Source organism: Callorhinus ursinus, unplaced genomic scaffold, assembly GCF_003265705.2.
Source record: "Callorhinus ursinus isolate GAN/ISIS: 27379988/994484 unplaced genomic scaffold, GSC_fseal_2.0 scaffold2, whole genome shotgun sequence".
Lineage (NCBI taxonomy): Eukaryota > Metazoa > Chordata > Mammalia > Carnivora > Otariidae > Callorhinus > Callorhinus ursinus.
The window spans coordinates 67,529,644-67,552,865 of record NW_027397064.1 but is presented as its reverse complement, the minus strand read 5'-3'; the positions used below and the strand labels follow the sequence as shown (position 1 = coordinate 67,552,865).

Genomic DNA, 23,222 nt, shown 5'->3' with positions numbered 1-23,222 from the left:
ACCTTACTCTACTATAAGTTTTTATTTTTACATAGTTTTAATCTTTCTAACATACCATAGAATTAATTTACTTACATGTTTATTTTTTTATTGTTGGCATTCCCCATTAGAATGTGAGCTCCACAGACCTGATTTGTCCACTGGTGTATTAGTGGTGGGGCCAAGAACCTGAGACAAATTGGCTCTCAATAAGTATTTGTTGATTGACTAAATAAATTGTATAATTTGAGTAGTCAAGTACATACTCACTCATTGATTTGTTTTAAAATATCAAAATACCTGTGTTTCTGAACAAAAAATATTTCCTATATTTTCCTCAGAATATTCGTCAGTACTGTTCACACATCTCTTTTCACACACCTTTCCCTCTTACTATAAGATGAACACTCCTTGATGAAACAGGTGCTTTAGAATGGCTAATATCTTTCATGGTTTATCATTTGCCTTATCTAAGTATAGCTTTTTCCATCGTAAGATCATGAGTTAACACAGCCAGTAAGGGATAATGACCCAGAAGACCAAATAATATCACTTGCTTTCTGAGATTTGTGGAAGCTAAGAAGTGTTTCCTGGGTGACTGTTGGGTATTGAAGGTACTGAGGCCACTCTTAAAGCCCTTTACAACAGATAATAATTATTTATATGTAAAGGCAGGTGCTCCATCAGTTGACAGGCATCCTCTCTTTTATCTTTGAACTTTAGTTCAATGTACCTATTCATATACCTGGAAAGTTGTAAAAACATTAAACAATGAACTTTTCTATATTTTGTGCATTTCAAAGCCTATTTTTCTCATGTTTTAAACCTGTGCCGTTTTACCTAAATGTCCCATTGTACATAAGAACATTTGATAATGATTTTACACTATTTTGGAATGGCAGTCAAGTAAAAATTTTAATTGCACCACTTTAAAAATTTTTATGATCCTTTTAAGTCCTTTTGAACACACTGGCATGCTCTAAGATAACTGATAGGTAGGATTTTCTGATTTTTAAAAATCTCTGTCACTAAAAAAAGTGGGTAGAAAAGCCTTGTGAATAAGACCGCACTTACATAAGCCTCAGCTAATTTTTCAATGGCTCAACTGAAGTCTCCTTTTGTAAAAATCTTTTGAATCTCTGTGAGTCAGAAAAAACCATATTGTAAATCATTCCATGGGTAGGAAGATACCAGCCAGAATAAAAGAGGGAACTACCCTCAAAAATAGCTAATGGTAATAGTTGAAGTTTATTGAACAGTTGAACTATGCCAGGCATATAACGCCACCATACTTAGTACCTCTTCACTCCAACCTACCCAGCCCTCATCTCTCTGTCCCCTTCCTTTCTTTCATTTATCTTCATAGCTCTATCTCTACTTGACGTTAGAGATTTGTTGTTTGTCTCCAGTAAGAATGCTTTTTCTTGCTCATTTTTGCCTCTCTAACATCCATAACAATGCATGGCACACGAGGCACTCAATAAAGATTAGTTGAAAGAATGAACAAATGCCCATCACGTCATTTAATTTTCTCAATCACACTAACAGATGTCATTACAACTGGTAAATGGAGGAGGGAACTGAAGCTTTAGGAGGCTTAGATAACTTGCTAGAAGTCATGCAGCAAATAAGTAACAGAGCCTGGGTTCTTAGCCACTCTGCATATTGCCTCAAGGGAAAAAAATCTGTTTTTGTTATTTACAACTAGCACCTGAAATTAAAAAACAAAAACAAAAAACTTCCTGCAGGAGAAGAGGAAGATTCCTGCTGTACCGAATGGAACAGCAGCTCATGGGGAAGCAGAGCCCCACGGAGGACATAGTGGACCCGAACTCCAGAGAACTGGAAGGTCAGTGAAAAGCACTTGTATAGGACTTCAAAGACCAAATGAGACACCGCTCTTTGTGTCAGGAATTGCTGTTTTGAGATGTAATTTTTTTTAGACTTTGAGTACTTAGTGAATACCGATTTGTTTGAATACCTATTTATTTATTTGAATACCTAGTACCTGAATACCTATTTAATGCCAATTAATTTGATTTCCCAGTATTTGCTAATGATTTTTGTTACTATTAAGCCAGATACATCATTCCATTTTATCTTACCTAGTCTTTCATTTTGCTGTGCATAAAATGCATTCACAGATTCTTAGAATGAATAAGAAAACTGTCAGTTGCCCCTTCTAAAAGAGCCTGTTGAAAGCTTCAAGTTCAATGTGGAAATAGAAATAAATATCAAGAACTCAGTCTTATAGACCCTATCTCATTACATGCAAGTAGGATGTATATAATAGTATTTTTTATTTTTATGGTTGTAATTTGAAAGAGCTGTATGATTTATTTTTCTAATCACACATCTTTGAAGAGATGAAAGCTTCAATTTATTTCTTAAAATGGTTCTTTATCGTTTTTTGACAGCTTGTCTCTCTCCAAGCAATGTGTGAGCAGAAAATCAGAAAGCCTTGGGAGGGTCTGTCTTCAGGGAATATGTGCGCACACAGCCTCCATTATAATTGAAGGCAATGGCAAAGGCTTTGCAGGATTGGTACTCCCTTCCTCTCAAGGCCATTTCCGGGACTGCTTTCACTGTGTCCTCTAAGCCGACTTTCTGGTTTCTGACAACTCTGTGCATTTTAATTCTCTGTTCTTTCCCTTTATCTATGTTTTGTCTCTGAGGAAATGTCCTTGAACGTCTTCCTCGGGCTCCACACATAATTTGAGATGATTCAAACAATTTTTTCCTTTTCCCTTTACTAGAAGTGCGGTTACTCCTTCTGTTTGCTTTCATATTTTCAAATGCTGTCTTTTTATTTTTGGTGGTTCTTTTTTTTTCTCTCTTTCTCTCTCTCTCTCTCAGGTGTAACATGCCACATAGCTTAGATTTTTTTCGAAGTTCACTTTTCCTTACTGCTTCCTAAATCCTCCCAGGTCACCAATATCCGGTATCTTCGCTTCTCCAGAGTTCTTCCACAGATTCTGTTGCTGACATGACTTGAAGTATCCATTACTCATCTGCTCTCCTGGAGTTGCTGGTGTACATCTGGGCTGCCCTTGCACTGTTCTCTGCAATGACCTCCCACTTCCGGATTTAGATTTTTGCTGCTAAAAGCACGTTCATTACACAGTAATATAATAGCTATTTAGACTAATGTATGCCCTAATAAGTAATTAATTAGAAAACAACGGTCTAATAGGAAATACTATCAAACCTATAAATATTAACCACTAAGTAACAGTTCATAACCATCTCAAAATATTTTGGGGATTAGGTGGGGTATAAATTATAAATGAATGAATAAATAGTAGATTAAATCTATTTTGAATTGTGACTTTGATAAGTTAACACATCATTCAGAAATGATCCTCCCCAAATAAAAACAATGCATATGTTTAACAAACATAGGTAGGGGAAACTAAGGTGATCTCTGTGTGTGTGAGTTTCACAGGTTCACTGTAAGCTTCTTTGGATTTAAATGTCTTTTTTTCAGTTAGAATTTCATCCCACTCAGTTTCTCCTACTCCTATCTCCCTGATGGAAGCAATCACTAGAAAAACATAGTGATTCTATCACTTACATAATAGTAAGATAGTTACTAACATGTTACTATTGTGTCTATGTCAGTCAGATCAGGGCAATTAAAAATGATAGTCAAAATTTTCAGTTATCCTGAAGATATACATTTTTCAAGGCAAACCAGAATTTGTTTCTCAAGAGAACAATAATTTTTGAGGTGATTCTTAGATTGCCAGTGAATATATCTCTCTAGAAAATAAGTAACAAAACAATATTTTTGCATAATCCAAATATATTCAGCATACTGGCAGTATATTGGAACACAATGTGTTTTTTTAACCTTCCCGTAGGAACTTAATCATGGTCTTATTCATTTTAATATGACATCTTTATTCCATGGAGCACAAAGAGCTCTTAGTAGCCAAATGTTAAATCCACATATTATTATTAAATGTTCAAAGAATGAGAATACTTGTTCATTAATACTCTTGTTCCTAGTCGATTGAAAACATTTTGGTCCTTAAATTTTAGGGAGCATTTCACAATTTAATGCCATTTGCCCCTCCTCTTTCAAGTGTTTCAATGTGGTTTTTGGATACATTTAGAATAAGTGAATTTATAGCAAGGAAGGTCACTATTGTCTTATGAATGATAGATGTTGGGATATGTCTAGATAAAAGTGGATCAAAATTACATTTTTCTAGGTTGGTTATTTTAATTAAATTTTTTAAAAGATTTTTTTATTTATTGAGAGAGAGAGAGAATGATAGAGAGCATGAGAGGGGGGGAGGGTCAGAGGGAGAAGCAGACTCCCCACTGAGCAGGTAGTCTGATGCGGGACTCGATCCTGGGACTCCAGGATCATGACCTGAGGTGAAGGCAGACGCTTAACTGACTAAGCCACCCAGGCGCCCTCTAGGTTGGTTATTTTAAGGTCCCCTTCCTAATTTCCTAAAAATGGAAACAATTATGGAAGCAATCTGTCTTTACTAGATATTCCTGTCGTCCATAAGGCCATTTAGATGCCTGGAAACAATACATGGTGAGGAACATTTTGGCAGAGAAAGAGAGAAAGTAGGTAACTGGAGCCGTGGTTAAACACTCCATCTTCTCTCCAGGGTAATGCTCACTATTGTAGAATACGAAAGCCAGTTTACCCTCCCAACCTTCACTTTCTGCCACCTAAATGAAATGTAAACAATTGGGAAATACTGCCAGTGATTGAGGGTAGTAGACCCGAGTTTAGGAGGAATTGATGGATACAGAAATGGCACGGAGATTAGAGTAATCCTTAAATCTCATTACTTGAATTTTGTTGGAGGAACTTCTCTGAACCTTGTTTAAGAGAACCTGGGGTGTTTTGGTTGCTGGCCCAATATTTGGTTAGGACTTGAAGTAACATAGTGGTGCAAAGCCACCTCTGTAGATCACGATAATACAATGTAGCAGGTTAAAATGGGTCTCATCTCTGCTGATGGAAAACGTATACTGTGACCTGGCAACAGAGTAAATGAGGGTTTTGATTTGTGTGGGTTTTTTTTTATATTTGGATTTCACTCTTGTGTTTCTCCCCCCTATCTTAGGATTTTTGGGGGACTTATTTTAGATATCAAAAGAAAAGCTCCATACTTCTGGAGTGACTTCAGAGATGCTTTCAGCCTGCAGTGCTTAGCATCTTTTCTGTTTCTCTACTGCGCGTGTATGTCTCCTGTTATCACGTTTGGAGGACTGCTGGGAGAAGCAACTGAAGGTCGTATAGTATGTATTATGCTCTCCTTGGATTTCTAAAGCTCAATCAGTGTTTAAGATTCATAGATAATTGTCCATTAGCTTTTGGATTCCGTCATGAGGAGAGATTTGATGTGTGGTCGTAACCGGTACACTTCATATGAGTTTCCTGGATGGCAGGTAGAACTGGTAATCTGGGAGTGGAATACCTCAGAAGTTAGCTCTCAGTCTCATACACGGTTCTGGTCTCATTCCTGACCCCCAGTCCTTGGCTAGCTTTTCGCTCTGGTTCTCGCCTCACAAGGAGCGCATTTCCTATTTATATAGGCCATGCTTCTGTCCTGACACTTACCATGAACACATGTAAATTGTTAGTAGGAGAAAAAAAAGCAAGATAAGGAATGTGGAGAGGACGTATCCCCACTGAGTACCACTCATATTCTGCTGACTGCTTGTCTCTTTTCTTATCCTCCTACCCCACATCCTGCCCAAGGTCGCTAGGCTTTTCAGAGCAAAGGAGAAAGAATATACTCATGTATTTTAAATATTTTCTCCCTAGTTATAATGGTTGCCTGTACAGCTTAGATAATGGACTTATTTGTATCTCCACACAGAGTGCAATCGAATCTCTCTTTGGAGCATCTATGACCGGGATAGCCTATTCTCTCTTTGGTGGACAGCCTCTTACCATATTAGGCAGTACGGGACCAGTTTTGGTGTTTGAAAAGATTTTGTTTAAATTTTGCAAGTAAGTGTCACATACTTTTGGCCCTTAGCCCCTTTCTATTTCTCCACTGTATTTATACTTCTCCCAACATCACATTCGGAGTCTGCTGGGAGAGGTAGAAGTGGCTGATTCGATTCAGTTTGCCATTTTTATCTCTCCATGGAAATAAAGGAAAAATAAAAGATTTGTGTAATATGTTCAGTAAAATTTCTAAAAAATGATGCTCTGTTTTAAACACTGAGAAACCCCTTTTAGTTTTGTCCCCTTAGATGTTCATTTTAGACAGTCTTGAATTTAGATAGTCATGGGATGTGAAGCTTATTTACTTTCACGTCCTGAATTAGACTTATTTCCATCTATTTAAAATGGTGGCCAGCTGTTAAATGCCCTTATTGCCACTGTTCTTTTCCCCCTTCTAGAGAATATGGGCTGTCATACCTATCCTTAAGAGCTAGTATTGGACTGTGGACCGCAACTCTGTGTATCATACTCGTGGCCACCGATGCAAGTTCCCTCGTCTGCTATATCACCCGGTTTACTGAAGAAGCTTTTGCTTCTCTTATTTGCATCATTTTCATTTATGAGGCCCTGGAGAAGTTGTTCGAACTCAGTGAAGCATATCCAATCAACATGCATAATGATTTGGAACTGCTGACACAGTACTCGTAAGTAGTATTTCCCCTGTTGGCTGTGGGTTTTTCTCTTTACAAAATTGCTATTGTTTTAAGAAATATGAGAAACTTACCCTGCAGATAAAGTGACTTAAATTGATTCACGATCTAAATCCCTGAACAGACTCTCTGAGTTGAACAGGATTTTAAAAGTCCTCTCATTAGCTACTTATCTGATATTTGAATTCTCGTTATACAAACACAAACAAAACTCACTGAATTTAAATGTAATTTTGCTTTCAGAACTTACAACATTTATGATGGAGGTACTCAGGCTTTGCCTGTTGAAGGTGATATTACCATTTAGGATTAAAGATGGGACTATACCTCCTGCACTTTCTAGTTTTAGTACGCCAGCCGTTTGAAATTTCTCTAATGCTGTGTTTGCAGAGTGTATGTGGACATTACGTTGCGCCTTTCTTTGATTTAATTTTAGGATTTTTTTGTTGTTGCATTTGTATATACACATTTTTGTACAAAAAGTATTTGAAGCAATATGTTCTTTACAAGGCAGTTAACTATGAACGTTCTTCTTATAAACTGCTTAGCTATAGCTTCAAATCCTTTGAAGGTTTATTACCTTTATTTACTAGTGGAAGGCATTGGAACTGTTGAAATTAGGCCAAAATACTATATTGTTAGAATTTTATTAAGAATGATGTAATAATACAGTGTTGGGAAAATAGCACGATTTTTAGTACCTTAAATTTTTCCTGGTCATCAGAGATATCTTTAACAGTATACCTCTGTTTCAGACAAGAAAAACCAGAGTGGAAATATAAAATAACTTTCCCAAAAGGCAAATAGTTAGGGTGTTGTGAACAGGACTCAGAAGTGGATGAAGGAGGTGTCAAGGACACTCAGGAAGCAGGCAAATCAGAAGAATGATCAGCTTGATCAGAATGAGGGATAACCCTTCCATTTCTCTTTAGAGAGCAGTGTCACCTAATTTGGATATCCTTGCTAAGATATATATTTATCTGCTTGTATTTTTCAAACATTACATGCCAAGCACTACGCTAGAGGTATAAATAATATTCTGTCCTCAGTGAGCTTCCAGTTTAGTAGGGAATGTAGACAAACAGACAACACAATGAAATAAGTGCTGTGTTAAGAAATTGATACAGAATGCAATGGTACCACACCAGAAGAACACCCTACCCAGATTTTGAGTTCATAGAGGACTTCCTGGAGGAAGTGACATAGAAGACCAAAATATCAGTAGGAGTTAGGAAGGTGCTGAGGACTAGGGTAGGAGAGAGGTCCAGATGGAAGGAAAGGCACAGGTCTGGATGTAAGAAATGCATTAAAACTTTGTAATATTTGTCAAAAGTCATAGAGATAGTGGAAAAACAAGAAATTAGATTCAAGTTTTAGGATTTTGATGCAATTTTCAGTACACTGGTGAATACAAATAAACTCTCCAAGAGAGACAACATAGAACAAGTAAATCAGGTAAAAGCAGAACTATTCTGTTTGAAGTGGTGGGAGGCACCACCTGTCCACCCTTCCAGTTGTTCCTGAACTCTCAGTGGCCACTTCTAAGTACTTCCGACTGAGGAATACCATTTAATATCTCTCCGGGTTTAAAAAGGAAAAAGATCAGAGAAGCAAAGACTGCCCTGGATAATGGTCATAGCTTGAAGGTAGAAGAAAAAATAAGAGAGAAGGATCAGAAAAAGAAAAACAAAAACCTGGATAATGTCAGGTTGTCGAAGACAAGGGATGAGTCTGTGCCAAGAGACCGTTAGAGGACAGTGGTAGAGATCAAACCGAGTGAGGGAGAGAGATCATGATTAACTTAAGAAACAGCATTGGGTGGGGAGGGGAGGTAGAACTACAAGCTAGTTTGCAAAAGATGAAGAAGGGAGTAGGCGGTAACGATGTGGAGAAAGTATGCACAGACCATTTTGGTGTCAAAGAAACTGAAAAACAGTGCCTGCTGGAGAGGGCAGTGAGATCCTGCGAATGGTCATTTGTGACAGAAAAGAGGTATGTGTGTTTGGAAATGAGGACATAGAGGCAGGGGAAAGAGAGAGATTAGAGATGATGGTGAGAGAGTAGATAAATGTGGGATTGAAACCTCCCCAAAAGTGGTGAGATCAAGACAAATTGTGGGGTTCAGTAAGACAAATGCTCAGAGGATAACTGGAGAGCAAAAATAGCTTTGTTTGTCCATGATTCCTGCTTTTCAGGGCCATCAGGAGGAGAGCTGCATGGGTCTTGACTCTCTCAATGTTTCCATCTCCACTTTTCTAAAAACAGATCCCCACAAGTTTAAGTTCAAGTTATGCTTTATCACAGTGTACGCATCCAAAAACTAATCATCTGAAGGCTGAGCAGGAATGTGTGCTAATCACTTTGTTCCATTGCCCAAGTGCTCTTCTCAACCACAATTAGGAAAGACTGGTTCATCCTGCTGGGTGCTGAGGTTTTAGTATCGTTTGGTGCCGAAATGGGTGTAAGAGAAACAGGGAGGTTGACGGTCTCCCTGGGAAATGTGCTGATCAGATATCTGTACTGTACCATCCTCACTTTAATTTTCACACTGTGATTCCCAGGCTCCCAATACCACTCACACTGTGCTCATGAATCTGATCAGTAGTGCCATTACCTGGTCTTCGGAGAAGCAAAGCTATTATTTTGCTATGCATATAACACATATATTGATCAATGTACGTTTAGTCATGTGCATTTAAAAAAGTAAGTAGAATATTGCTAACGAAAATGTCTAATGCATTGTATAACCTCATACATGTGCTCGAAAGCATTTTCTGTTTCATGGATTCCATATAACACTTTTGGTGGTTTTCTTGTTCTTGCCACTGTGACCTTTTCACACTAATCAGTTTGTAAGTGCCATTATACTCATGCTCACCTAAAATTTTCTACTGATGTTGCTGGCCTCATGCTTTCACAGTTTTTATGAGAAAAATTCTTAGAAAATGTCATAGCTAGGATGCAATATATCTGAGATTGCAATCTTTGCAAAATTAATATGCCCATGCTTTCACATATCTTGTTTAGGTGTAAGATATTGAAAAAGGCATCATATTTAGGATCTGTGTTTCAGATATTCTTTATACTTGGGCCTCCTATATTCAGATTTTCTTAAATTCATAGTTTTACCAACCAAATAACAAAATGTCTTTGATTTTTTTTAAAAAGACTTTCCTAGTTTCTCTGGCATCCTAACCTTATAATGTGGTAATATGTAGACCTTATATTTGAAGCTATAAGCTTTCTTTTCATTGTGCCAAGTGCAAGTGTCAAGATAATCAATTTAGTTTCAAGAATATATACATTACACCAGATGATCAAGCTGAATATGTCAAGTTAGCAATAAGTAATGAGTTTGTGGGAATAACTTTTTCTAGGTTGCTTTGATTTTAAGAAATGGCAAAAATAGAATAAAACATTCTGCTTATATAAGATGGAATGTTCCTTCAATATTTAGTAATAATCTAAAGCTCTCAAAGATGGCTAGCTAAAGAAAGATTGGGGCGGTATTAATTCTTTGCAGCTGGTTGGGTCAAAGCAAAGAGCAGGGTCTATTACTCTAGTTTCCAATATGCTAGCAGACTAGAGTTAAATAATATCCAACACTTACCATGTCATTAGGAGGAGTGATTTCACTACTGGGTTGCTGAAAGATTTTTTGTTTGTTTAGTTTTGTTTTTTTACCCCTCTTTGTTGTTTATTCCAACTCCCAGCCTTCCACATAACCCAGGACTATTCTGGATAAATGTTATTTATTGACTGACCTTATACTCATAGAAGAATATTATTTTTCTTATCTCCTCAACTAGATTTGAGACTCCTTGAAGGTAGAAAACATGCAATAATTTTATCCCTCCAACCCCAGCATAATACCATCACTATAGTAAGTGATACATATTGATTAACTGAACATGTTGTAAAATAATTGACATCACCTGGCCAATCTTGTCTGGCAAGTAAAGACAGCTGTGCTCTTTGACAGTAACTTTAACATGACTCTTAAAGATTTCAACCACAAGTTTTGAATAAACTTGAGATGCTATGAAAATCTTAATGTGGGATAAAGATGTACAAATCCAGATCCATAAAACTAGTTCTGACTGAAGATTTAGACAGGGTGCCAATATGGTGGGTAAGTCATCTGGAAGAACGATAGGCAGGATTGCAGCCTCTAGCAGAGATTGAAAAGTTTCTCAGAGATGTATGGAGAGAGAAGATGAAAGGGAAGTTCTCATAGCTCATTGACCTTATAGTATTCTCTAGTCAAAAAATAAAGAATAAAACTCAGCTTTAGAGAAACCCCTGTGTTTCAGCTTTTTTAAATCAGATTTTTGCTACATATACACATGACAAACTTACCCAGATTTCTTGCAACATTAGTTTATAATTATACTTTTATGGTTATGTGTTTATTTGTATAATGTATGTGTAACTTCACCAAGTTAATCTCTGTAATGCTAGGTCCATGACTATTAGGCACACTTTTGAACTTGCTGTCCTAGCAAACTGCTTTGCACGTATCATAAAATGAGCATTTTCATATTTTTACATTTCTGGAAATGCCCCTTACAACTGATATACACATTTAACATAGAGTTTTTTCTCCTTTAAAAAGCTGATAGATTATCTGACATCTTAGAATCAAATAAATATAATTATAGGCACTCAACAAATGACTATTCAATAAAGAAACTTCTGGCAACCCATCTCATTCTTTATTTTTAATCCAAACACTTGCTATCTTTGTTTTCCCTTCTCACTTTGAACTAAATTCTTATTTTAATGATAAAGTCTTATCTTCACCAGCAATAGCATCCAATGTAAGTTTATCATTCGCCTGTTTTATCCTCATTGTTTCTAATGGATTATGAGCCTTTAGTGTACTAGATTAATGTCTCTTCATCTTTGTGCCTCCAGAGGCCAAGAGGGTTGGTAGATATGAATAAGCCTTTCTTAACTGTCTTGCAACAATGTTACTTCCCAGATGCACCTTTAGCTATTATTTTCTTTCTCTATAACTGTAGATTTGAAGACATTAAATAGAATTATCTTCCATGCTTTCTTGTCAAATAGCTGCAAAGGACAGAAATTTACATGAGCAGCCAACATGAGAGGGAGAGTGATAAGCAAAAAATGTTGGTTTCTTAGGATACATCGAATGGCTTCAGTCATGAGGCTGTTTATCAATTACACAGCATTTCACTTAGTTGAGATGTGATGAACATTGTCAGAGAGTTTACAGTCTTTGAAGTACTGACCTCATTTCACTTCCTGAATTGACCTAGATTTAAGGATACAATCTGAAATATTTAAAATGGAATATAATGATGTTTCAATTTATATTAAAATATCTCAGCCCAGATACTGCAGTAATGTGTATGTGTAGGTTAACCCACAGCCATAGGTAGCTGGTATTTTAATCAGGAGTCTAAACTCCAGAGTGGTCAGGTAACATTAAAGCAGAGAGCCTAAACTCCAGAAAAGTTTACCACAAACCTACCTACTAGCCACATGTCAATCAACCCTAAGGCTTTGCTGAATCTCAGAAATGGATTTTCATTGGTGAAAGTATTGGTTTGTTAATCAGTGTAATGAACTGCACTGGTATAATTAAAGGTAATCATTTTGAACTAAATGAAAATGAAAACACAGCTTATAAAAATTTGTGAGATGCAATAATAGCAGTGCTTAGATAGAAATTTATAGCACTGAATGCATGGATTAGAAAAGAAGAAATATCTCAAATCCATGATCTAAGCTTCAACCTTAGGAAACTAGAAAAAGAAAAGCAAATTAATTTTAAAAATTAGCAAAAAGGAATAAATAATAAAAATCAAAGCAGAAATCAATGAAATTAAAAATGGGAAATCAATGGAAAAAATTAAAGGACCAAAGTCTGGTTCTTCAAAAAGATCAATAAAATTGATAAGCCTCTAATTGGGCTAACAAAGAAAAAAGGAGAGCATATACAAATTGCTAATATCAGAAATGAGAAAGAGGACATCACTAAAGATCCTATGTGAACTAAAAAGAAAATAAAGTGATACTATGAACCCACAAATTTGATAACCTAGATAAAATGGACTAATTCCTTGAAAGAGACAGTCTGCCAAAACTCACACAGGAAATAGATAATCTGAATAGGCCTATATCTATTAAAGAAATTGAACTGATAATTAATAACCTTCCAAAAAAAAAAAGCACCAGGCTCAGATGAATTCACTGTTGAATTCTGCCAAACACTTAAGGAAAACTTTATACCAATTCTCTACAACCTCTTTCAGAGGATAGAAGCAGAGAGGATAGTCCCTAACTCATTTTATAAGGCTAACATTAGGCTAATACAAAAACCAAAGAAAGATATAAGAAAAGGAAACTACAGACCAATATCTGTCATAACCAAATATGCAAAAATCCTCAATAAAACATTAGTAACTCAACTTCAACAATGTGTAAAATAATTTTACACCACAATCAAGTGGGATTTATTTAAGTATGCAAGGCTGGTTCAACATTCAAAAATCAATTAATACAAGGCATTCCATCAACAGACTAAAGATGATAAATTCCATGATCATATCAATAAAAGCAGTAAAAGCACTTGACAAAATCCAACACCCATTCATGATAAAACTTTTGGTAAACTAGGAATAGAGGGGAACTTTCTTAACATGATGAAGAATACAGAAAAACCTACAGCTAACATCATACTTAATGGTGAAAAACTAGAAGTTTTCCCACTGAGATCAGGAACAAGTCAAGGATGTCCCTCTCACCACTCCTTTTCAACATCATACTGGAAGTTTGAACAAATGTAATAAGACAAGAAAAGCAAATAAAAGGTATACAGATTGAAAAGGAAAAATAAAACTGTCCTTGTTTATAAATGACATGATTGTTAAGTAGAAAATCTGGAAGAATCAACAAAACATCCCTGGAACTAATAAGTAATTATACCAAGGCTTCAGGATACAAAGTTTATACACAAAAGTTAATCACTTTTCTATATACCAGCAATGAACAAGTGAAATTTGAAATTAAAAACACAATACCATTTACATTAGCACACCAAAAAAAAATACTTAAGTATAAATCTAACACAACATGTTCAAGATCTATATGAGGAAAATGACAAAACTCTAATGAAACAAATAAAAAAAACCTAAATAAATGGAGAGATAGTAGATGATCATTGATAGGAGGACTCAATATTGTCAAGATGTCAGTCCTTCCCAATTTGATCCATAGATGCAACACAATCTCAAGTAAAATCCTAGAAAGCCGTTTTATGAATATCAACAAACTGATTCTAGAGTTTGTATGGAGAGGAAAAAGACCCAGAATAGCCAACAGAATAATGAAGGAGAGCTAAGTTGGAGGACTGGAACTATCCGACTTCAACACTTACTATAAAGCTACTGTAATCCAGACAGTGAGGTATTGACAAGAGAATGGACAAATAGATCAATGAAACAGAATAGAGAGCCCAGAAATATACCCCCATAGATATAGTCAACTAATCTTTGACAAAGAAGCAAAGGCAATACAATGGAGCAAAGATAGTCTTTTCAACAAATGGTGTTGGAACAACTGGACCATCCACATGCAAAAAAATGAATCTAGAAAATCTAGGAAATAAAAAATATAAAAATAGAGGGATAAAAAACAAATATTTGAATAATAGTAGAGGTAAAACGGATTCTTATTTTAGAGCTTGTTAGAACATAAAAGTACTTATTTTGATTAGCCATACATAGGCATTTGACAAGGAGAGAGAAAAGTCTTGGCTAGAGATGAGTTTTGCTGCATCACATTGAAGCCCTACACCACTTGTTATTTTTAAGAAGCTTGGTAATAACTTGGCTTGAAAGATTGGGATAGGAATCTGCACCAATATCCTTTTTTGTGGCCTTAGGTAAGTCCCTGAGAGCAGACTTCTAGAGACAATGTCTTAAGTCTCAAAAATGCATAGGAAGTATATTTGAAATACATAGGAAATAAGAGATCTGGAAGCATACATACCAAACCTATAATATTTGGGGGGAGCACAGAAGATAGGATTGTGAGGGGAAAAAAGGCTTGTTTTCTCTGTATATTTCAAAGTGTTCGATTGGCATTGTGTGCATGCATTATTTTATAATTTCTTTCTAAGAATAAGTCTTATGATGGGAAATTCATCCTACGGCAAGTCATAAAAGATGAGCTAATTAGGGCCAGGTGATGCTCATCAAATCAGTTCCCTATAACCAAATTTAATTCCCATTTCAAGAAAATAGCAACCAACAAAATTCAAGGGTAGAATAGAGCAGAATGTTTAAGGTATAATAAGTAGATTTGCCATTTTGTTCATACATTTTCTTATTCACTCAATGATTAGTTCATTCCATCAGTATCCATTGGTCTTCTCTGTATTGTGTTAGCATTGATAGTATGAAAATGAGTGTGATATGGTTTCCACTCTCAAGGAGCTCAGTGATTATCAAGAAGAGCCTAGAGATGCACTTTGAACATTGTGCTGCACATTGAGTATTTGTTGAATCTAATAAATGAGGAGGGAGCTAGACGCAATGCCTACTCAAATAATTACAGCATAGTGTAGTATTTATACTAGATATATGCATAATGGCCTGGAGGAAGAAGTAAGAAACGACCCTGGGGAGTTGGGAAATATTCATAGAAGAAATAAACCCTAAGTTGTCATGCTATCTCTGTTGTACCTGTCACTTGAGTTTATTATATATGGCATATCTATGTTTTACCCTTTCTTTATTGTATCTATATGTTCAGCATAAGCAGGTCATAATTAGAGCCGAGGGCGCTGAGGTAGAGAGAATGGGCTCCTGGAACCAATTGGCAAGGATCCTTAAAAATTGTAGTAAGTTTTATCTGGTAAAAAAATTGGGGCATTAACAAGGCTCTGGGAAGAATTATGCGATAATAGATTAGAAGGTGATCATAGGAAGTGGAGCAAGGATCAATAACCTAGGTATGAAATGTTTAAGTCTTTACTATTGACTCAGACAATGATAATGGGAAGAAAGTGAATAAACCAGGGGGAAAAAAGGAAGAAAATCCAAAATTGACAAGGCTTTGTTCATTTATTCAACAAAAAATTATGGAATACTTTCTAATTTATATGAACTATAACAAATTTTGCATACATGACTTTATTTAAACCGCATAAAACCTGTGGAAGAAATATTACTACTCCTTTACAGATGATCAATATGAGGCTCCAACAAGTTAACTAATTTGTTCAATATCATATAGCCAATGAATGATAAATGAGAGTCAAACTCAAATCCATCTGGTTTTAAAGCCCATGAACTTTCTCCTACAACATATTAAAATAAAAATAATAGGATTATTATTATTATTATTATTACAACTCCTTAAAGACAAGGACTGTCATATATTTCTATGTATTTCCCCATAGCAGTTAGCAAAGTATTCTGCACAATATAATTTTAAGCCATTATATATCAATGAATGAATAAACAACATTGCCTGCTCTGTGCTAGACATTTGGGTGTAAAAGTAACAAAATAGGTGGGGTCTTTGCTCTTATATAGCATATTATCTAGTGAAAAAATTAGACGTTAAACATTACTCAAAGAAGTGCTTAATTATAGTTGACATAAGTGCTAACATATAAAGGTGCAGAATGTCATGAGAGTGAGAAATACTTCCAAAGTTATGTATTTCGAAGCCAAGGAGAGGATATGGCTATTTGAATGAAAATGAAATTCAGATGAGAACAAGTTTAAGAATTTAATGGAGTATTTATGTTTTCAGTAGTAGCTAGCTGTCATAGTGTTTTATAGAGTTATTTTGCATATTTTTGAAAAGTTCTTTTCTTCGTGATAATAGCTATAAGTTTAGATAATTTCCTAGAGAGATAAGTATAAATACTTAGACAATCTCTTCTAAGAATAAATTCTGAAATATGGAAATAAATATATTCATAAAAGACTTACCACTGTGTTATTTAGTCATCTTGATAGAAACAAATTAAATGTTTAATAATAAAGAATGAGTAAGTAAACCATGTCGCATCCATTAACAATTATAGTTATGAAGAATAACATAGCCACATGGAAAATGCTTTCATTATGGCCCTATATAGAAAAGATTAAAGGGGCACCTGGTTGTTTCAGTAGTTAAGTGTCTGACTTTTGATTTCGGCTCAGGTCATGACCTTAGGGTGGTGAGGTCAAGCCCTGTGTTGGGCTCTGTGCTTGTCATGGAATGTGCTTGGAATTCTCTCTCTCCCTCTTCCCCCGCCACCTTAAAAAAGGAAAGTAAAGAAAAGATTAAAGACATTGTATGCTTATATATATGTTGAAAATATATGTAAGAACTATGAACAGAAATATGCCAAAAATATTACAGTAACTGGTGGAAATACTATGAGAGATTTCTTTTTAATTTTTTATTCTGTAAATATTCTGTAGTGTGATTTTATTATTTTGGTAACTCAAAATACTTTTGGAAAGAATAGGCATAAAAATGTGTTTGACTTCTTCAGATGGGTCATAGTGCTCTGATTTTATGCCCTATATCAAAACCTAACTTGCTATACAGCACTCTGGGGGTTAATTTAGTCAATAAAGAGACTTCAAAAAAATGAATCATAAACCATTATTGTTCAGTACACACAGGAAGGTACTAATAATAACTACAAAGACAAAAGGAGAGCATCTGCAACCCAGAAACTAAAATTAGTAATAATGTTGAAGGGAGTTCTACCAAATTATGTTTTCCAGGAGACAGCCACAGGCTCTTCTCATGTAAGGGAGACTGATCACCTCCATTAGCCTTGAAACAAAAGCAAAGACTTCTGGATAAGGGCATTTAATTATAATGTTTATCTAATCACTCTGTAGCCATTTATATAAATAAGATGGCATAGAGCACATGCTTTTCTTTGGGCAAAGTAAGTAGAGGATGTGTTTGGTGAAGTGTGTTTCAAGCCAAACAACACAACACCACAAGTCAAAATTATTGGCATTTTATACTGGTGTTTTTAGAAATGTAAAAAAGTGCAGATACTGCCCATTTTTTTGCCTTTGGATTGTTGAACTTCCCAGTCTGAGCTGGTAGTAGCGACACTTGTGTAACAATAACAACAGTGATGATACCTAATACCTGGTTAGCATTTCCTCATGCCAGACCCTGTTCTAGGTGCTTTTATCTATATTAACTCTTTTTACCCTCATAATACTCTCATGTGGTTGACTGCCCTCATTATCCCCACTTTAAGAAAACTGTAATGTGGAGAGGTTAAGTAACTTGTCCAAGGTTGCTCAACAAAGTGCTTGGATTTGAATGATACAGGAATTCTGGCTGGAGAGTCCCAAGTCCAGTGTCCTAGTCATCAGCCTATCTTATGCACTTCAAGAAGTTTTTTTCATTAATACTTCCATCTTATGGCCAGAGTTACTAAAAATTATTTTGGACAAAATTAACAACAGAGCTTATTCCAAACTCATATTCCATCTCTTCACATTGCTGTCTCCAGTTTTCTTTTCGTTCTTCTTTTCCTTTGGTAGTTTTGGATTAGAGTTATTTGGACTAAGTTCATCAGTATAGGTGAAGAACAGAAAAGTGGGGTTTTTCTCATTTTATCTTGATTTATTTATCTAGAATATCTGCTTTTGACATTTAAGAACATAAAATCTAAATATCCAAAGCCTTCTTTGAGCTACCAAGGGTTGGTACAGATACTTTTTCAAACTTCCTGTACAAGCGTAGAACCTCTGAGAACTAACTGCTGAGATTTCAAATATCAGAGGCACAGACTCAGGGAAAAACAATGATTTGATTGGTGATAGGTGATATCTGCGATGTATAACATAAGTCTTTTACATTGATAAATGTATTTTTCCTTTTTGGAACTGATTTGTGGGTGAGCAATATTATGAGGTAGGCCTGACAAGGAGGTGTACGTGACTAACATCCACTTAGAGACCTGACTCTCCAAAAACAAATCTCTCCTATGAGCTTGATATTTTTATACCAAATTGCTTAGGACCTTCAGAACAAATTTTAGTACTTTCTAAGTATGTAGTCATTTTACTGTTGAAATGTAAATATCCTTCCAGGAATGGAGTAACTCATTATGCCATTGTCCTCACTAACAATACAATCACTTTGGAAAACAGAGACCTTGACCCCGAGGGAATGGTGCACACAGCAAGCCAAGTGAATGGAGATGTGATACCAGTCCATGGCCAGGTTTAGATGAGGCCATGAGAAATAGGAATCTGGCCAGGTGGGCCAAAGGAGGTGGTGGTAGGACATGTGGAGCTGCCAGGACATGAGGGCAGGGCTGCAGGGTGTTTTGGGCCAGGGGGGAGGATATCTTAAAGGAGGAGTGTCTGAAAAGGGGAACCTGAGATGATCATACAGTGTAATTAGATTACCCAATTTGTTCTCGAGTCATCTCACTCCTCTGGCTGTGCTGATAGAAACGCCACAAGTTACCCCTGGAGGAAACATACTGTAGCAAAAAGAGCAGAGGTTTCGGGGTCAAGCAGACCTGGATTCAAATCTAATCAGTATGGCCTTGAATAAGTTACCACTCAGTTTCCTCCATCTGTAGAACATAGAAATCAAACTATGAAACTACGAAACAAAGTGCCTCCTGTCATGCAATGGTAGCTGTATGTATATGATCTCTGTATGCATAATATACAGTAGCTAGAGAAAGCACACATGTGTATGTATTATACACACACTTTTATACATAGATTCATTCATTCGCCTGTCATAGTGTTACCTTTCTCCCTTGTTACCTTACTTCTGCAAGAAACTTAACCATGTTTTCTCGAGTTTACATTTTAGCTTCCTTTTGTCATATATAAATTTACTTTCACCGGATTTTCAGAATATTCAGATCATTTCCTATTAAACTAGGGTGTTGGGCCCTTTTTGTTCTCATGAGGTAAATTAACAAAACGACCAACTTAGAGAATTCTAATTGTTAGCTACCTAAAAAGTAGAATGTTGGCCACATGATGTAACAGATTCAGACAATATATTACTAATTTACTCTAACAAGAAAGAGACTATTGCTCCTAATGAACACTAACCATTTTCTTTTCAGCAGCACTACTGTGCAATAGTCATTTATGTTATTACTTGAAATTTGTGATAAGGTTCGGTAAGGATTTGAGGCAGTTCTTCCGTATGTTCAGATGAAACCTGAATCGTAGCATATATATTACCTAGGTAAATATAATTAATCTCTGTAGCAGTTTAAATTTTTTTTTTTATGATTCTAAGAAGGAGACTTTAGGAAACATACGCCAGCCTAAAGCTAGGCATATGGTGTGCCCAAAGCCCTAAGTTAGGGATCTCTGATCAGTGGATTAGATACCATCTATCAGGAGGACCTTGAAGTCTTATTTGGCAGATCTCCAAGCAGCTCTCTAGTCCATTTGCTTCCTTACTCACATGCTTAGTTAGCTGGGAATCCCAGTGGGGTGGGGCAGGGGGGCGGTGGCACAAAGGGAGACAGCATGTTTGTTCCTCCCCTCACTGCCTTCAGTTTACTTTATTTTCAGAACCATCCCTAGGGATCTAAAAGACTTCAGAAATATGAAAAATATCTCTTCCTTACAAGTTTAGAGGCCCTAGACCTGACCATTTAGATTTACTTTTACATTTTTTTAAAAAATTCTAACAATTTATACAGAGAAAAAGACTGCAGATACCTGTCCTTTTTACAAAATTTCTTGCCATACTTACATAACAAGAATTTTTAGAAGAATAAAATCATTGGTACATATTTGTTTTTCTAAATATAATTTTGAGTGTAGTTATAAATATTTTAGTTTGTGGATTAATGCTGTACCTTGTCATCGCCTAACCTGCCTGGTCTTTCTTGGAATAATAACATAGATATCCTTGGGGCCAATATCCATAGTTCCAGAATATTCTCAGCCATCTGGCTCTGCTACACAATAAAGTTAGACTGGAAATAAGACAATGGTAAATAAAAGAAGCTTCCTTTGCCCAGCCCACCTCCCAAGGGCTTCATTTGTAAAAGGAGTACAGACCAGAAATCCTGTGCCCTATTAGATCCTTTTCTTGGTACCAGCCTGCAGCTGAGCTTCAGTTTCTCATTTTTTTAAATTTTTTTATTATTTTTTAAAGATTTTATTTATTTATTTAATTGACACAGAGAGAGAGACAGTGAGAGAGGGAACACAAGCAGGGAGAGTGGGAGAGGGAGAAGCAGGCTTCCTGTTGAGCAGGGAGCCCCATGCCCTGCTCAATCCCAGAACCCTGGGATCACAACATGAACCAAAGGCAGACGCTTAACCACTGAGCTGCCCAGGCAGCCCTAGTTTCTCATTTTTAAATGAGGACAAAGATACCTGTCCTACTAGTCATAGGAGTGATTTGTAGGTTTAATATTATATCAAAGTACTTTATAACCCACATGGCAAGCTTATATAATGACAGCTACTTCGTATTGAGTACTAAATTCTAGGAATAGTACTAGAAGCTTTACATATTATATGGTACCTCTTCTAAGCCTCAACACAACCCCACACAATTGTTATAATTACATTTGATGTATAATGAGTTAATAGAAACTCACAGAGGTTGTGTGATTTTCTGAGGTCAAATAGGTTGAAAGGGATGAGTCAAGATTCAGCTCAGTATTTCCAAATGGAGGCTTTAATTTTCTTTCTACTCAGAACTCAGGCAACAACATTATTTAATGTCCTTAAGAATGGTTAGGTGGCATTAAGAAAAGGGGAAGAAAAAATACTGAAAAATCTGTCCCTTCAGCAAAGCTGACAAATCACCCTGATAAAATCAATGCTTTTTTTTTTTTTTTAAAGATTTTATTTATTTATTTATTTGACAGAGAGAGAGAGACAGCGAGAGAGGGCACACAAGCAGGGGGAGTGGGAGAGGGAGAAGCAGGCTTCCCGCTGAGCAGGGAGCCCTATGTGGGGCTCGATCCCAGGACCCTGGGATCATGACCTGAGCCGAAGGCAGAACCTTAACCAACTGAGCCACCCAGGCGCCCCAAAATCAATGCTTATTTTTTAGAGTAGACCACATGAAAACTTGTGGGCTTTATACATTTTTATGTATTAAGTATTGTGTAAAAAGGGAAAAATAGACGTTTAGATGCAAGAAGACTATGGTATACTACCCAGCCAGATCCAAGCTTGGATTTTTCATATGTTCCATTCTACTCACATTGTTAATCATATACACAAATCACAAGTAACATGAAATAGGAAGAACATAAGGACTTCCTTTGCTTTTGGAAAACAGATGGGAAACAACAGAAAATTCTTTTCAGAAATGCAGAAAATTGTTACTTCTTAATAGCTAATATGGCTTCTTTAGGCAGTAGGAGAGATACCTTGCATTTCTGTTTATAATCTTAATATAGCTCTATTTTTATTCTTTATAAAAATCAAGTCTCCCAGTAAAAACAGTATATTTTAACCACACTAATCTTTAAAGTCCATCACTAAAAATATAGGTATACACACTAATTTCTAACCCCCTAGAGCATTTTGCACCATCGGTCTTAGACATTGGAAATGAGTTGCTCAGGAGAGCAGCACTGCCTCACACAATATGATTTGGTGGCCACCATTCTTGTTTTCCAGTAAGAGGAAAATTTCATAAGCAGAAACATTAGGCTCTTTAAGATTGCACTGATGAAAAGAATGTTTCTGAGCCACTTCTGAGCCAATGTCTTAACAGGTCGATCACAGACCTGTGGTGTTCATTCCTCATGATAGCACTGCCAGACACCGACATGTTAGCATGGGTGTCTGCAGTCATGGATTGTGTCGTACCCACTTCAGCACTGACCTCTATGTCTAAAGATGGACACTGAGTCCTCCACTGATGAACCATTGACATCGTATCTCCCATAAATTTCTGCCCTCCAAATTCAGGTTCCACGGTCATAAAAGAGATTGTATCTATCTGATTAACGCATGGTGCTAAATATTCCACTGTAGTTCCAAGTTTGATGGCAAGTCTAACCTTCATCTCATTCTCCCAAGTGTCTTTAATCAAAGTCCCAGGGTTCTTAGTATCCTCAAGATGAAAGGTAAATTGATTGGCTCCTATTGCAACCATTGGCTTTGTCCCAGTGTTCCATTCTGGACACCATCCTCCTCATGCTGAAGAAAGGATCCTGGCCTAGCTGCTTTTAGAAACTCTATCACAGGGTGACCAGAGATGATGTGAACAACAACAACAACAACAAAAGCTGTTACCTCCAGGTGCAGATAATTAGCCTGGAGGTCAATATCTGGAGGCACTCACTACCCAAATTTGGCCAGGTTGCTGTTGAGAATGGATGGGCCAGTTTTACAGCTGGACATCATGGTACTGGTTCCCAAGAACTAAGTTATTCCACGAGTACCCTGGCAAGATGAAGGCGTCATCACAATTTGCCCTTTTTTTTTTTTCCAATGTGTTGGTACTTTGTTAAGCAGTGACTAATTCTTCTTTTGAAATAATGATTAATTTTCCAAGTGTAAATCAAAGTAAAGCCATGAGTTACAGCTTTGAAGAATTTATTTTAGAGTCAGTTATGTCTTAAGTTGACT

The 23,222-nt window shown here is 36.3% G+C and overlaps 1 protein-coding gene and 1 pseudogene across 6 annotated transcripts in view; one reads left to right on the top strand and one right to left on the bottom strand.

Annotated features, from left to right (window-relative positions):
• The window catches only part of SLC4A10 (solute carrier family 4 member 10), a 306,454-nt gene that overhangs the window by 231,672 nt on the left and 51,560 nt on the right, over positions 1-23,222 (top strand). For all 6 annotated transcript variants that reach the window (XM_073883384.1, XM_073883388.1, XM_073883375.1 and 3 more), the window contains 4 exons: positions 1,728-1,828; positions 5,076-5,250; positions 5,835-5,968; positions 6,367-6,612. In XM_073883384.1, the coding sequence (XP_073739485.1) occupies positions 1,728-1,828; positions 5,076-5,250; positions 5,835-5,968; positions 6,367-6,612 (656 nt within the window). The remainder of the gene's footprint in view (positions 1-1,727; positions 1,829-5,075; positions 5,251-5,834; positions 5,969-6,366; positions 6,613-23,222) is intronic.
• Positions 22,206-22,997, bottom strand: LOC112809748 (ribulose-phosphate 3-epimerase-like; annotated as a pseudogene).